This window comes from Lynx rufus, unplaced genomic scaffold, assembly GCF_022079265.1.
Source record: "Lynx rufus isolate CCGP_SWC_20201006 ecotype Redwood Valley unplaced genomic scaffold, mLynRuf1.p SCAF_9, whole genome shotgun sequence".
In the NCBI taxonomy this organism is placed as follows: domain Eukaryota; kingdom Metazoa; phylum Chordata; class Mammalia; order Carnivora; family Felidae; genus Lynx; species Lynx rufus.
The window spans coordinates 30,549,386-30,563,572 of record NW_025814897.1 but is presented as its reverse complement, the minus strand read 5'-3'; the positions used below and the strand labels follow the sequence as shown (position 1 = coordinate 30,563,572).

Genomic DNA, 14,187 nt, shown 5'->3' with positions numbered 1-14,187 from the left:
AAACAGTGGAGAGTTGGCCAAGGTATTTCATGCCAAAATATGCAGCCCATCTGCACCCCTTTTCCATAGTATTATCTTAGGTGTTTGTGGTTGTTTGTTAAGAGAAGAAAAAGAAGTACAGGAGCAGGTGTGCCCTGCCTCACACTCCGGCTCCTTCACTCACCCCCACAGCCTGTCATCTGGCAAGGTGAGCCCTGAGAGCATCCGCACTCTCCGGGCCCCATCAGAGTCCTCTGATGACCAAGGCCAGCCAGCAGCCAAGAGGATGCTGAGTCCCACCCGGGAGAAAGAGCTGTCATTGTACAAGAAGACCAAGAGGGCCATCAGCAGCAAGAAGTACAGCGTGGCCAAGGCTGAGGCTGAGGCTGAGGCCACGACACCCATTGAGCTCATCAGCAGAGGCCCTGATGGCCGCTTCGTGATGGATCCCTCTGAGATGGAGCCCTCGATGAAGAGCAGGCGCATTGAGGGCTTTCCCTTTGCCGAGGAGACGGACATGTACCCTGAGTTCCGCCAGTCAGATGAGGAGAATGAGGACCCGCTGGTGCCCACATCTGTGGCTGCCTTGAAGTCCCAGCTGACCCCTCTGTCATCCAGCCAGGAGTCCTACCTGCCACCACCAGCATACAGCCCTCGGTTCCAGCCCCGTGGGCTGGAGGGCCCCGGCGGCCTGGAAGGTCGGCTCCAGGCCACAGGCCAAGCCAGACCTCCCGCCCCCCGGCCCTTCCACCATGGCCAGTATTATGGGTACCTCAGCAGCAGCAGCCCTGGGGAGGTGGAGCCACCGCCCTTCTACATGCCAGAAGTGGGCAGCCCCTTGAGCTCTGTCATGTCCTCCCCGCCCCTGCATACTGAGGGGCCTTTTGGCCACCCCACCATTCCTGAGGAAAACGGAGAGAACGCTTCCAACAGCACGCTGCCCTTGACTCAGACACCCACGGGAGGGCGCTCCCCTGAGCCCTGGGGTCGGCCAGAATTCCCCTTTGGGGGACTGGAAACCCCGGCCATGATGTTTCCCCACCAGCTGCACCCCTGTGACGTAGCCGAGAGTCTGCAGCCCAAGGCTTGCCTCCCTCGAGGACTGCCCCCCACCTCCTTGCAGGTGCCCGCGGCCTACCCGGGCATCTTGTCTCTGGAGGCGCCCAAGGGCTGGGCAGGCAAGTCGCCGGGCAGAGGCCCCGTCCCAGCACCGGCCTCTGCTAAGTGGCAGGACAGACCTATGCAACCTCTGGTGAGCCAAGGGCAGCTAAGACATACCAGCCAAGGTATGGGCATACCCGTGTTGCCTTACCCCGAGCCGGCTGAGCCGGGGGGGCACAGTGGCCCCAGCACATTTGGCCTGGACACCCGGTGGTACGAGCCCCAGCCCCGGCCCCGGCCCAGCCCCCGGCAGGCCAGGCGCGCCGAGCCCAGTTTACATCAAGTGGTGCTACAGCCCTCCCGGCTCTCGCCTCTGACCCAAAGTCCCCTGAGCTCCCGCACCGGCTCCCCTGAGCTTGCCGCCCGGGCCCGGCCCCGCCCGGGCCTCCTGCAGCAGGCAGAAATGTCGGAGATCACCCTGCAGCCACCGGCCGCTGTCAGCTTCTCTCGCAAGTCCACGCCATCCACCGGCTCCCCTTCCCAGAGCAGCCGCAGCGGGAGCCCCAGCTACCGGCCCACCATGGGCTTCACCACTCTGGCCACAGGCTACCCCTCCCCTCCGCCAGGCCCTGCAGGGCCTGCGGACAACCTGGATGTGTTTGGACAGACGCCTTCCCCTCGAAGGATGGGGGAGGAGCTGCTCAGACCAGAGCCCCCCCCACCGCCATTACCTACTTCAGGGTGAGTGTGAGCTGGTTTCTCCTGCCCACCTCCACCTGGTCATCTTTCACCCCCCATTCCTTACCTGCCCTCCACCCCTTCCATCAACCCAAATGACAGGGCTTGTCTGGACACGGTGCAGCATCCCTTCGGGAGAGTTCTGGTCTTGGCATCGACAGGGTGTGGTCATGGGGTTGAAGGTGGGGCTTACCTGCCCAGGTACCCTGCCAGGAGCATGAGGGATCTTCTCTACCCAGCCCAGAGATCTCAGGAGGCCCCCAGGGTGATGCGGAATGGACACACGTGGGCAAGGAGAGGAGGGTGTGGTGTGTCCGAGTGAGGGGTCACCTCAGTTACTCTTAGAGTGGAGAGCTCTCCATATCCCCGTGATCCTGACTTTGGGGGTGGTTCCAGGGTTTACCCAGAGACCTTGTATCCAGCCTCCTTCCCTTCCCTGGGCTGTCCTCCCTGCTAAGCAGGACCCTGAAGCCTCATTTCCCTGGACCACCAGGCCTGGGGCTCCTCTTCCCAATCTCCTGCCCATAGCAGCCTAGAGAGCACCGGGCCCCTCCCACAGACTCTCCAGGGGGCGCATCCTGGAGGCTAGCAGCAAAATCTCAGGCCTGTGAACTGTGTGCCCGGAGCCACATACCCTACCCCAACCTGTGTGCCTCGCAGGAAGCCGCAGACAGACAGACAGACAAACAGACAAGCTCCTGCGACCAGCCTGCCTGAGAGGGCACACACTAAACTGTAGCAGCTGGTATTCCAGGTACCAGAGTCAGCCTGGATGCCCGTCTGTGCCTCTCTTTCTCTCATCTTTCTTCCCTGGCCCTCCTCTTCCTCCTCCTCCTCCCCCTCCCCCTTCCTTCCTCCTCAAGTCTGGTTTTCTGTCTGTCTTTCTTCCTTCTCCATCTTCTTTGGGTTGGCCCGACTTGCTCCAAAGGGCTTACCACATCTCTGTAGTGCCCCTGGTCCCTCCTGCCCTCCCTCCCACTCTCTATTTCTCTCTGGTTCCGTCCTTTGGTCTCTTTTCTTGATGTGGCCGCCTGTGCAGGGGAGCAGAGTGTTCCAGAGGAGGCTGGTCTGGTGGTAGGCAGGATGGGAGGCGGTTGGAGAGGAGGGAGCCCAGCGCCCTTCCCCTGCCCCATGCACTCCCACCCTCTCTGGTACCTGGAAGTACAGCCTCCCCTCCCACTCCCCCCTGCTCCTGGCAGGTGGAGAAGGTGGAGGAGAGCTCTAGCTAGGATGCCAGGCGTGGCGCGCCCACGGGACCCCGTGCCTCTGTCTGTGCAGGAGATGCTGTGCGCCGCAGCCCTGTCTGTGCTTTGTGCAGCGCCCATCTGCCTCGTCCATCGTGCCGTCTGGTTCTCTGTCTCTCTCCTCTCCTTCCCCTCACCCCATTCTCTGGCCTCGCTTGTGGTTCTCTGGCCCCTGTGCTCCTCCCCTCCTCCCCTCTGGGTGTGCGTGGGTGGTTCCCCCACGGCCCGTGTTGATAACTGCTTTGTTTCTGATTGATCTCAGCTATCTGGGCAGTGTTGTCGAGACAAGCCTCTCCTCAGCTCAATAGGTAAGGGAGCTCCGCGGCTGGGGTGGGGCGGGGGGGTGGACAGGCGGACGGGGCTTCGGCAGGGCCATCGCTTCCTTTACAGGGGAATCCAAACCATGTCCCCTCACCCCCTCTGTGGGCGGCAGCCTCTGCTGCTCTGTTCCCACGGCTTCTGGGTTCCCCACATCATGCTGCTCCAACAGCCTCACCAGGCCACGCTCGGGCACCGCCTAGCTGCAGCTTCTGATTCCCACCCCACATGCCAAGCCTGTCCCAGAGCCTCTCTGCAGTTTTCCTCACTCAGATCCCTGCTGCCAACACACCCAGGGCCTCCCACAGAAGCCCCCTGAGACCCTGCATGTACCCCAAGGGGCCTAGAATGCCTAAATCTGCTTTGCATCTCTGCACCTCTGGAAACATCAGGGCCACACTCATATCCAGAAACAGACCCCCTTCTGCCCTCAGGCATAGCACCACCCCTTTCCTTCCTAGACCCCTGCAGAGACTCAGATCTTCCCCTCGGGTTGCTGGTCCCTCACAGTCTTCTTGGGATCTTACTAATATTCTCAAGGAGCACAGGGTTGGGGTGTGGCCCAGTTCCTTCCCTCAATAGCTGGGTCTTCCTTAGGACCAGGTCGCCTGTAGTCCTGTGAGGGCAAGGGCAGGGAAATGTCACCACTTCCCATGTTCCTTGCCCTCTATAGCTCATCTTGGTTGTTACAGGACTGAGATGTGGACCTCGCCCTCAGGCTTACATAGCTTCCAAGGTCCCTGTAGTAGTCACTCCTGATCTCCTTGGGTCACAGCTCTAGGGTCTTGGGAGGATCTTCCCAGGGAGAGAGGACAGGCTTCCCCTGGGCAGGAAGAAATTGAGCAGTAAAGCACTGCGCTCTGCTCTCCACTGAGGTTGGTCCTCTTCTGGCATTCTCCCAGGTGGAAATCTAGGAACTTGGGCATTTTAGAGGGGTATTGAGTCCCTTACAGAGGCTTAGGGTCACCTGAGACTCACTGTCTCTCATGGTGACTAAGATACTTCTTTTTTCCATGGACGCCATTGGCTGTACTTCTGGGAACAAGCAGTGTGGAGTCAGGAGAGCCTCCTGGTTTCTCTAGGTGAGAAGCATCTGCATCCCTTGCCCACCTAGTGATGTCAAGGGAGGCTGATTATCCAAACTCAGAACTATAAATCTTCAGTCATAAGAGTGGCCTCCCATAAGGAGGACTGGGATGCTGTGCCATTTCTTTATGATCTGTAGCTATAAAATTGTAGCAGCCAAGAGGCCCTGGGATCGTGTCTGCTGCTGGTTGGGTGCCACAGTGTAGCCATTAGTACTGGAGAGAGCAGGGAGGGTGTCAGGAAGTAGTTATGAGCCTTCCTTCATGAGGAGCCTCCTGTGGCCTACTGGGTGGGTGCTCCAGGGGATGGTGACTGGACCATCCTCCACCTTCATTACTCTCTCTCCCTGAACCCTAGTTATGACCCCTCTGTCACGCCCAGAGAGGTGATAGCACCAAGACCAGTTCTCACTCCTCTCTTGGAAAATGCCTGGACCTCATTCCCCATTGTTACTGCCATTCCCCTCACCCAGCTGTTGATCCCTGTCTCCACAATGTCCCCGCTGTGCCAGGTCTGAGAGCTGAGCTATCATACTCTCACTGCTGTGGCAAACCCAGAAACCAAGGGCAGCGACGAGGGAGATTTGGTTCCTTGGGGCCTGGCCAGTATCCCCAGCCTAGGAGAATAAAGTGCTTCCCGCAGCCTCGGAGTTAGACCTTGATGGTGCTGGGCAGCAAGAGCCACCGCTCACTCCTGCTTGCTGAGAGCTCCCTGGGCGCGGTAGCTGCTGGGGCCATTGGGAAGCGTCAGGCTCCTCTTCAGACGCTGTCTTCATGCTGCGCCTTTGCATGTGTCTCCACTCGGTCTTGCTTGGAGAAGATGTGACACGTCTTGTCTACGTTCGTTCTCGCTCTGTTCCTGTTTCCTTCAGTCTCTCTCCTGTTCCTTTTCCCCAAACCTGCAGTTGTCTTCCCGCCTCTCCTCCTCCTCTCTCTCTCCCCTTTTTCTCCTCTTCCCAACTCCCACCTCAGAGCGGGGAGTTGTATTGAGTGGACCTGCCCCTTCTGTGGCCGTCTGGGAGGCTAGTGCTTCTCTCGGCTCCCTCTCTCATACCAGTAGCAACCCTCTTCTCACACCACCCTTGAATCCCCTGTCCTGTTAGTGCCGACTTTGGCCTCTATCAGGTGGGTCTGGGAGGATGGATGGGCCCCCTTTTCCTGGGTGAACTGCAGGAAGGAGCTCCCATTTGGAAACAAATCTCTCCTGAGTTCTGAGGCCAAACACTGAGTTCTGACCCCACTAGAAAGTGGGGTGGACGCTGGGTGGACGCTGACCTCCACAATCCTGGCTTTCTGGTTTGTATATGGAGAATGAAGTGACCTTTTTCCTGGCTATGCCTCGTATGTGAGTGGATTTCCTCAGCCTCTGCTCTAGTCTAAGGTCAGACAAGCAGAGTCTGCTGTCAGGCAATCATGAAGAGGATGAAAACGCTCCTTAAATCACTGCCTCTGCTGACTGGGATGGGCAGCTGCAAACTGTGTTGGAATGGTCAGCCCTCAGGGCAGTAAGAGTGGGAAATGTCCCATGGATTTTAACTTTTCTGTCCTGTGGCTCTGCCTGCTTTTTGAACCTTTTTGACTGTGTCTTTTCTTCACTATTCTGGGTAAGCACAGAGCTAAGCAACCAAGGCCCCTGGGCTAAATGATTGTGATTTGGGTTTCATATGGATTTTATGAAAAGAGAGAGAGAGAGAGAGAAAGTGAGAAAGTAAATTCCAGGCATTCTTTGGTGGTTCTGAACTGCAGAGAGACATCACTGGGACAGAGCACTGGAGATTAGGGGAAACCCCATATGACAAGGAAGATCCAGAAAATCCCTTAGGCTTTTAGACCTCATATTCTTACTTCCTGGGAGAAGGAGAGCCCCAGAATTTGCTGGATTTTAGAAGAATTGAGTTTGGGAAGAGAACTGTGACCTCCATTTCTTGGAGAGCCCAGGGTTGGATGCTGTTCTAACAGGGTAACCTACTGGTCAACCTCAAATTCACGTACCAACTTTATTCCAGGGATAGGATGAAGTTGCTTAACCCAAGCTTCCCACTGTCTTGAGAGACACCATCACCCAAATGTCATTATCTGATAGTTCCTGCTGTGAGCTTGACTGGGGATAAGGTCACCCTTCCTAGAAAAGAGAGGCAGTTTGATTCCAAAAGGCTTTACATGATGCAGGTAAAGTTTGTTGGACCACATTCCATGTGTCTTTTCTGTATAATTTGCTTAAAATAAAGATCCATTTTACACCCCACCCCTTCCAGACACACTTGCTTTTATTTTATTTTTTTCTCCTGCATCCATAGAGTGTCTTGGTACCTCGAGGAGCCTTCTGTCATGTTTCTGTGTTTGAGCCCTGAGCCCAAAGCAAAAACAGGTGGACAGCAGGTGTCCTGGAAGGGCTGGAGCTTGGCTGTTTCACAAGGGAAATTTGGCTTATCCTTCTCAATGGATCATTACCGTTTGGGAATTTTTGCTTGAAGATACAACATCAGTCAGCTTTTTCCAATCCCTGGTCTGTCTTACCCTGACTGTGCCACTGAAACGGAGATTGTCAATGACTATAACAGCAGAGCACACTGATTTCTCAGGTGAGGTATGGAAGCACTGTTTTTCTTCTAGATAGATTCTGTACCTGTTTTCTTTAGGAAGAAGTTAGAAGAGCAGTTTAGCCTAATGTTGAGAATCTTGGCTCTATCACATAATAACTGGATTATCAGACAAGCTGCTTAACCCTCCACATTCAGTTTCTCCCTATGAAAAAAAATAGGATCAGTATAGAATATACCTTTTAAGGTTGTTGCAAGGATTAAAGAGAACTATTGTAAAAAACATAGATCAGTACTTGACATGGTAAGTGGTAAATAAATGCTATATAAGGGAAATGATAAAAGTAATGATATGTTAATTTTCATATATCTCTGGATGTTTTACCTGGCTTGGAGAATCCCTAGGAATTTTCGGGGCATCCTGAACCAGTTTCTCTTATGCCCTCATAGGTCACCCTGGATTATGTCATTTAAACACTGCTCTCTGGGTCCACTTGCTTGTCGTATGCCTCTTCAGACCATGCATCATTCACCTTGTGTGGTCTTTCTGAAAAGGCTGGCCAAGACCAGGGGAGAGGTAAACTGAATGGGCAGATTCATACCTTTGATTTTCCTTTTAGGCAGCTGAAGAAGTTCTAGTCAAGGATGAGAAGGGGGTGAGGACATTCTACCAGCAGTGCAAAGTCATGCTCCCTCATACCCTGGCCATCTCTACCCTTTGCCTGCCTTCCAGATTCCCTGGCAGCAGCACCTGCTATATAGGATCTCTGTGGGTAGAGTTTAAAAGAGGAGGGGATGGGGAATTGGTGGGTTGGGGCTTTGGGGATGGAAGACTGACTTCTATTGGTGAGTTGGACTTCTCTACGAGATGAGACCATGTGTTGCCTGTGTGTGCATGTAGGTGGGGCCCCCTAGCCCTGTGCTATCAGGGGGAAATCTACAAGTTGTTTCTGACCTGAAATTTGGAGGAGAGTCTTGATACTTTATTTACTAAAAGACTGTGGACTGATGATATCCATCAAAGAAGATGGAGGTTGCTTCATTGCCAGTTAATTCAGGAAACCCCAGAGACCAGAGTCTTATCAACAATTAGTCTGTAAGTTTTTTCTTCCTTCATCCCCACAAATGTGGCCAATACTGGGGAGATGGGGCTGCAGACCTCCCATCCTGCTGTCATTTGTTGTTCGATCTCAAATTGCTTGTTGCTCACCACTGGGGACTTCTTTTCCCCTCACAGGGTTGGCTGTCCTACTCCCTTTAATCAGAATTTACCCAAAACCAGTTGTGACGGAGATGGAAAAAGGAGATGTGGGGATTGAGGAAGAGTGTGATTCACCTCAGTCCACCATGGTCCTAGAATGTCCCTACTTCCCTGATGGTGTGCTAAAGCCAGCACCGGCGGGAAAGAAAGAGCGACTCCTCTCTCTCTCCCTTTATTCCTCAGGCTCCGAGTTTGGCTTACTTTGAGAAGAAATGACATTTATAACATACAAGTCTTCTAGATTTGCTTTTATGACTTTTGAAAAATTCTCTCCAGTATGCACAGATTGTCACAGACAGTCCATCCTCCCAGCTACCTTTGGTTCCCTTTGTCACATGGGCTGCACAGGCTCCAGTCAAATTGTGGACTTTGTTCTAACCTCGTAGTTGATCCATCAGGCAAATGACAGCATCCATTCTGCAGCTGGGGGAGAAGGAGAGACTGATATACATGGTGTCTCTCCCAGCCCTGGTTTCTCTACTGAATCTTAAAATGTAGAGATTCACTAGACACTTGCTACTGATGGCAAGGAATTTGGACGCTAACCATCATAATCTATTTTTACCTTTTATTTGCTTACACGGCTGATGGCATCTGAGCCTAGATTGCAGAAGGTCAGGGAGACACTCCTGCTGAAATGTTGGTAGATGGCAAGTATCTGTTACTTTTAGCTGCTGGGGCTCTGCCTGCCTTTTATAGATGGAGAGGAAGAAGCCCAAAGAAGCTGGGTTTTATGCACCTCCATCTCACTTGATATTGGGTTTCTCATTTAGACCTGGCCTTCTCTTTTTGGAGGAGGACAATTAATTGGGGTGGGATTACTCACCTACTGCTTTAATCTGCCTTTTTACTTTTCACTTAAAGGTCTTGCTTGTGAGGATTTCTGAGAGCTTTGGACATTGAAGCTGCTTTCTTCTCTGACCTTCCTCCTCCATGTTTGAGTGATATGGGCTGGGGCTCACTATTAAAGTTTCTCTCTCCCTCTCTTAGGTCTTCTGGTTTCCATCTGAGGTAGGCCTCCCACTGCTGGAGCTTTCTACTGGGTTTTCTCCCTTCCAGGAGCAATCAAGAGGCTGATGTCAAGGAAACATTGTGGATACCTGGGACTCCATAGAACTGTACTCTGTCCTCCTGTGGGTCGGCTATGTGGTTTTCTTCCAGCCCCTCTTCAAAAGCTTCCTTTTCTGGGAGCTGACCTGTGCCTCTCTAATTGTCCCTTCCAGAACACATCCACCTGCACCTGGGCATGCTGCTGCACCTGAGAGGCTGGAGGCTCTGAAATACCAACGGATAAAGAAGCCCAAAAAGTCATCCAAGGGCTCTTCGAAGTCAAAGAAACGATCCGGTAAACGGCGGATTCTCTCTTTCCAGTTCTCTCTGCCTTTATTATGGGATTGTTTGGCTCAGGATCCCAACCTTGGGTTTTCTCTAGAATTAAAAAAATTTTTTTTTAATGTTTATTTTTGAGAGAGAGAGAAAGAGAGAATGACACAGAGTGCAAGCAGCGGAGGGGCAGAGGAGGGAGACACAGAATCCGAAGCAGGCTCCAGGCTCCAAGCTTTCAGCACAGAGCCCGATGTGGGGCTCAAACTCATGAACTATAGATCATGACCTAAATAGCATATTTTTTTTTAGCATAAATACCATAAATAGCATATTTTCTTTTCTTTTTTGTAATATGCCTTTTGGAAATATCCCTATCTCCTTATATATTTCTTCTCTATTATTTCAGACCTTTTAGTTGGACATGGGAATTATGGGGTCCTACTCAGTGCTTAAGGGACATTGTGGCATGGACCCAGCCTCTGCTGGATGACCAAACTTTTCTCAGTGAGATAGAATGAAATCTCCTTACCTCGTATAAAGGACATTTCCATTGAAATATGTCTGTTTATCCACCAGTGATAGATGGCTTCTAAGATTGTGCAAAAATAATTCAGCCCTTTTTTACACTTAGAAAACTCTTTAATATTTATCATGTACTTTTTACCAATAGTTTTAGGAATCTTATGATAGGCTGTCAAAAAAAGACAGCTGCACAGTTTCCTTGCAGATCTTTAATAACCACTGGAGAGTAACTTTCTTTGGAGACTGGGAAAGTGTCCTGCAGAGGCCCCTGGACTCTCTGGAAGACAGTGAGCACTTGTCTCTCAGTTAGCCTTTGGGTGGTGCTATTATCCTATTAGTTTATAGATGGGAGTCCTGAGGCAGAGAAGAGGAAGAAGCTTTTTTTTAGGGTTTGGGTGAGAAATTGAGCCCAAAGCCGAATGTTCAACCTATTTAAGCTCATTGCAGTTGAAGACACATGTACCCACTACGTACATATCTATTTTTTTTTTTTAACAAAAAGAGCCACATCAGTTTTTTTCCCTCTTGTTCTGTTACAGTGTCCTGTGCCCCATAATATGTTGATGGCTCCCAAATGTTTTTAGCCCCAGTCTCTTCCATAAGCACAAGTCTCATATTTCCAGTTGTCTGTTGAACATGTGCTTAGATGTTTTATAAGCCTTTGAAATGTCCAAAATAAAGTTATTGATTATCCTCTCCAAATCTGCATCTCTTCACTTCTCCCCCAACCTCACAAATGGCACTGCTGCCTACCTCACTGCTCGGGCTCCTTCAGCCTTGCTTTTCTTGCTCTCACGTGTCCTGTGCAATCTACTTGGTAAGGTCTGCAGGCCCAACTTTTACAGTATATCCTAAATCCACCTCAACTGCTAAAACTAAATTCTGAGTTACTCTCATCCCCACCCTGATTATTGCCTCACTGGTTATCCTGCTCCATCCTCGCTCCTTCTATAATATATTCTACACCCAGAAACTGAAGTGATCTTTAGAAAATGTAATAGCATCCTCTTTCAGCCATGGCAGTGTGCACACACACATACACACATGAACACATGAACACACACCTGATTAAAACCTTCCAGAAATTTCCTGCTGCAACCAGAGCAGATTTCAAACTGCTTACGATACTCTTCTCTGTCTTTCCTGTCTCTGTTCTCTGTTCATTCTGCTTCATCTGCAATAGCCTTCTGTCTTTGAAATGTGGCACATTGGCTCTTAACCCAGGGGTTTCACATTTGCCCTTCCTTCTGTTGGTAACACTTCTCCCTCGGAGCTTCAGAAGGCTCCATTTAAGACTCAGGCATGACTCCTTCCAAGAGTAGAAGTGTGCATCAGTCATTGGCTCTCACATGGCCCTGTTTTCAGCTTTCTTTGTGCTGCTATCAGTATCTGAAAATTTCATTTCTGTATTTTTTAAGTCTGTAATGTTTGTTTCTTCCTCCTCACCCCACATTTAAGTATAATCTTCTAGAAACCCAGCGCTTTACTGCCTTTTCTGCAGAAGGCCCATGAGGCACAGGAGTGGCCCTAGAAGTCTTGGAAGCGCCAGGCCTGGTTCTATTGCAGGGATTGAAATCTTGGGCAAAGTCCACCATTTCTGGGGGGGGGGGGGGCAGGGGAGGGGTGAAAAAATGAGTCCCAACCCATTCTTAGATACCTTGATCCCCAACACCTAGAATGATGCTTGGTACCCAAGTGGCACTAAAAAATACTGATATTACTGTAATAAAAATAAAAGTATTTCTAGTAACTACTAGATAACAGATTTAAACAAATATACTAAATATTAAATAAAAGATTAAAAAATGCCAATTGACTAGACCTATCCTACTATCCTACTTTCTCAGCTCAGTACAAGCAGGGAGCAAATGTATGTGGTTGGTTACCCATATAACCAACATGGGGATCTCTGCTATAGTGGCCTCCAGGCCCTGCTACACTCAGCGATTCTTGCTGTCATACTAGAAAGCCCAGGATAGGTGTCCCAGCAGATGAAAAAGGTGAGTGTGTGAGGTGACAATCTTCCTTTTCACCCACTTTATTTTCTTCCCATTTGTTTGGTGCACCTGTTCCCTTCTCTCTAGACGGTTCTGCCTCCCAGGCTCAGCAGCTTCCAGACTCCCAGGTTCTGTGGCCCGATGAAGCCGTCTGCCTCCGAAAGAAGAAGAGACACTCTCGGCCTGACCCTTTTGCCCGCCTCTCAGACCTGTGCCACCGCCAGCTTCCAGAAGACCAGACGGCGATTCTCAACAGCGTGGATCATGATGACCCTGGCCATGCCACCCTGCTGTGACACGACACAACTCTAAGTGTTCCCTGAGTGGCAGTGCTGGGCTGAGGGGCAAGGGAGGATGAGGGTGTGCCAGCAGGCAGGCAGTTTCTGGGGCTGCTCTGACCTTTGTTCTGTTCATTCTGCCTCTGGCCAGAGTGGAACCTCTGAATCCTGGCCATCCGGTCTCACTTTCGGGACAGAAGGCCAGGGGCAGACCTGTAGGTAGAGATCAGAAAGTGAACCAGGGACAGGGAGAGATCTGCCTCCTTCCCACCTCTCCCCTCTTCCCTGGCTTGATTTTTCTCACCTCTTCAAATATCTTTGGAAGTGAAGAAGGGGAAAGCAATGGCTTTTACTGCTCTCTGCTTGTGTTTCAGTTTCTCAAATCCTGGAAGAGGGCTGGACTTCCACCCCATCTTCCAAATCTACATATATATAGATATAGATACAAATGCATATGTATGTAGTTTGTGGGCTTCTCTATGTATATATATGTACATTGAAGCAAAGTGCTGTTTATTTCTGTGGTCAGTGAAGGAAGGAGGTAGAGGGCAGCATACTGCTGGGGTTTGTGAGTAGGACTGGCTGAGAGCCAGCTGGGCATCTGATATCCGTCCTGGGTATTCTTCCTTCTGAAACAGGATTCATGGCTTCTCAGCTGAACTCTACCTTCTCCTGTCCAGAGCAGAAATGGGTCTTCCAATGCTTTCTAGCTGCCTGCTTTGGGGGTTCAGCAATGAGTTACCACAGAACTAAACACAAGCCTTTATTTCTTGGTTCCTGGGTGAAGAAAGGGTAGCCAGCAAAGGGCCAGACTGGCATCTTTCTTCCTTCCACAGTTTGTCCCATGCTGTGGAAGTAGAAGCTGCTTAGCAGTGGGGCCAAGAAGCAGGTCCTGATGCACAAACTCGAGCTGATTCGTCAGTCCCCTTTGGTCCAGCCAGGGCCAGAAGCCCTGTGGCCAAAGGGCTTCCCGTTCTGGAGCCATCTGTTCTGAACACCAAGCTGCCGCGGCTCTATTTATATCCTGCCTCTGGCTCAGCACCCTCTGGAGCGCTGCTCCAAAGGCACTGATTGGATTCCTCCTTTCCTTTTGTGGGAGCTAATTCCCCAGATTGATTAATTGCCACTTGTGGGGAGCCCGCCTGCGTCTCCTTTCCATCTCTCCACATGCTGCCTGCAGACTCTTCTTTGCCCTGGGCCCTCCTGCATTCCGTGGACCCAAGCTCCAACAGGATGGGATCACATGAAGCTAGGGTGCCTCAGATTTCCAGATTCTGGGGCAACTCTGGATCCCCTCTCTTCCCTCAGTTTTATTTCTGTGGAACTGGCTGAGGCAAAGGGATGAAGGTAGAAGGGTTATAGGTAGGGGCCTGGGTTCTGGTCCTTTTTCTGCCAAAATCTTGTCCTAGTTCAAACTATTAGCACCCAGAAGCTTCTGTGCAGTCATCTTACAGTGACTAAAGATGCATCTCCAGTAAGATAATGGTGCTGCCCAAGAGCAGGACAGAAGGTCCTGAAGATGGATAGGGGTGCATCTGCTCTTTCCCTTCTTCTTATGCAGGAGCCTGTGTTCTGACTACCTGGGAATAAAGGTGGCTCTCAGGTTCCTTGAAGTATTTCCTTCTTGGTGCTGTTGTCTTGGTGGGTTTGGGGACATCTACCTCTCCCCAGTTACCTGCTTGGATGTTGGCCAGGTCAAAGCTCTAGAGGCTTCTGCTGGTCTCACTGCAGTTGCTACTGGTTTAGCCCACATGACCTCAGCAAGGGGGGCTCTGAGAGCTGGGGAGCTTCTCCCTGC

At 51.2% G+C, this 14,187-nt stretch overlaps 1 protein-coding gene across 1 annotated transcript in view; it reads left to right on the top strand.

Moving 5' to 3' along the window:
• IGSF9B (immunoglobulin superfamily member 9B) overlaps nucleotides 1-12,407 on the top strand; it is a 47,262-nt gene extending 34,855 nt beyond the window's left edge. The window contains exons 18-20 of the mRNA XM_047070018.1: nucleotides 172-1,821; nucleotides 9,490-9,611; nucleotides 12,199-12,407. Of these exons, the coding sequence (XP_046925974.1) occupies nucleotides 172-1,821; nucleotides 9,490-9,611; nucleotides 12,199-12,407 (1,981 nt within the window). The remainder of the gene's footprint in view (nucleotides 1-171; nucleotides 1,822-9,489; nucleotides 9,612-12,198) is intronic.
• Nucleotides 12,408-14,187: the final 1,780 nt, after the last annotated feature.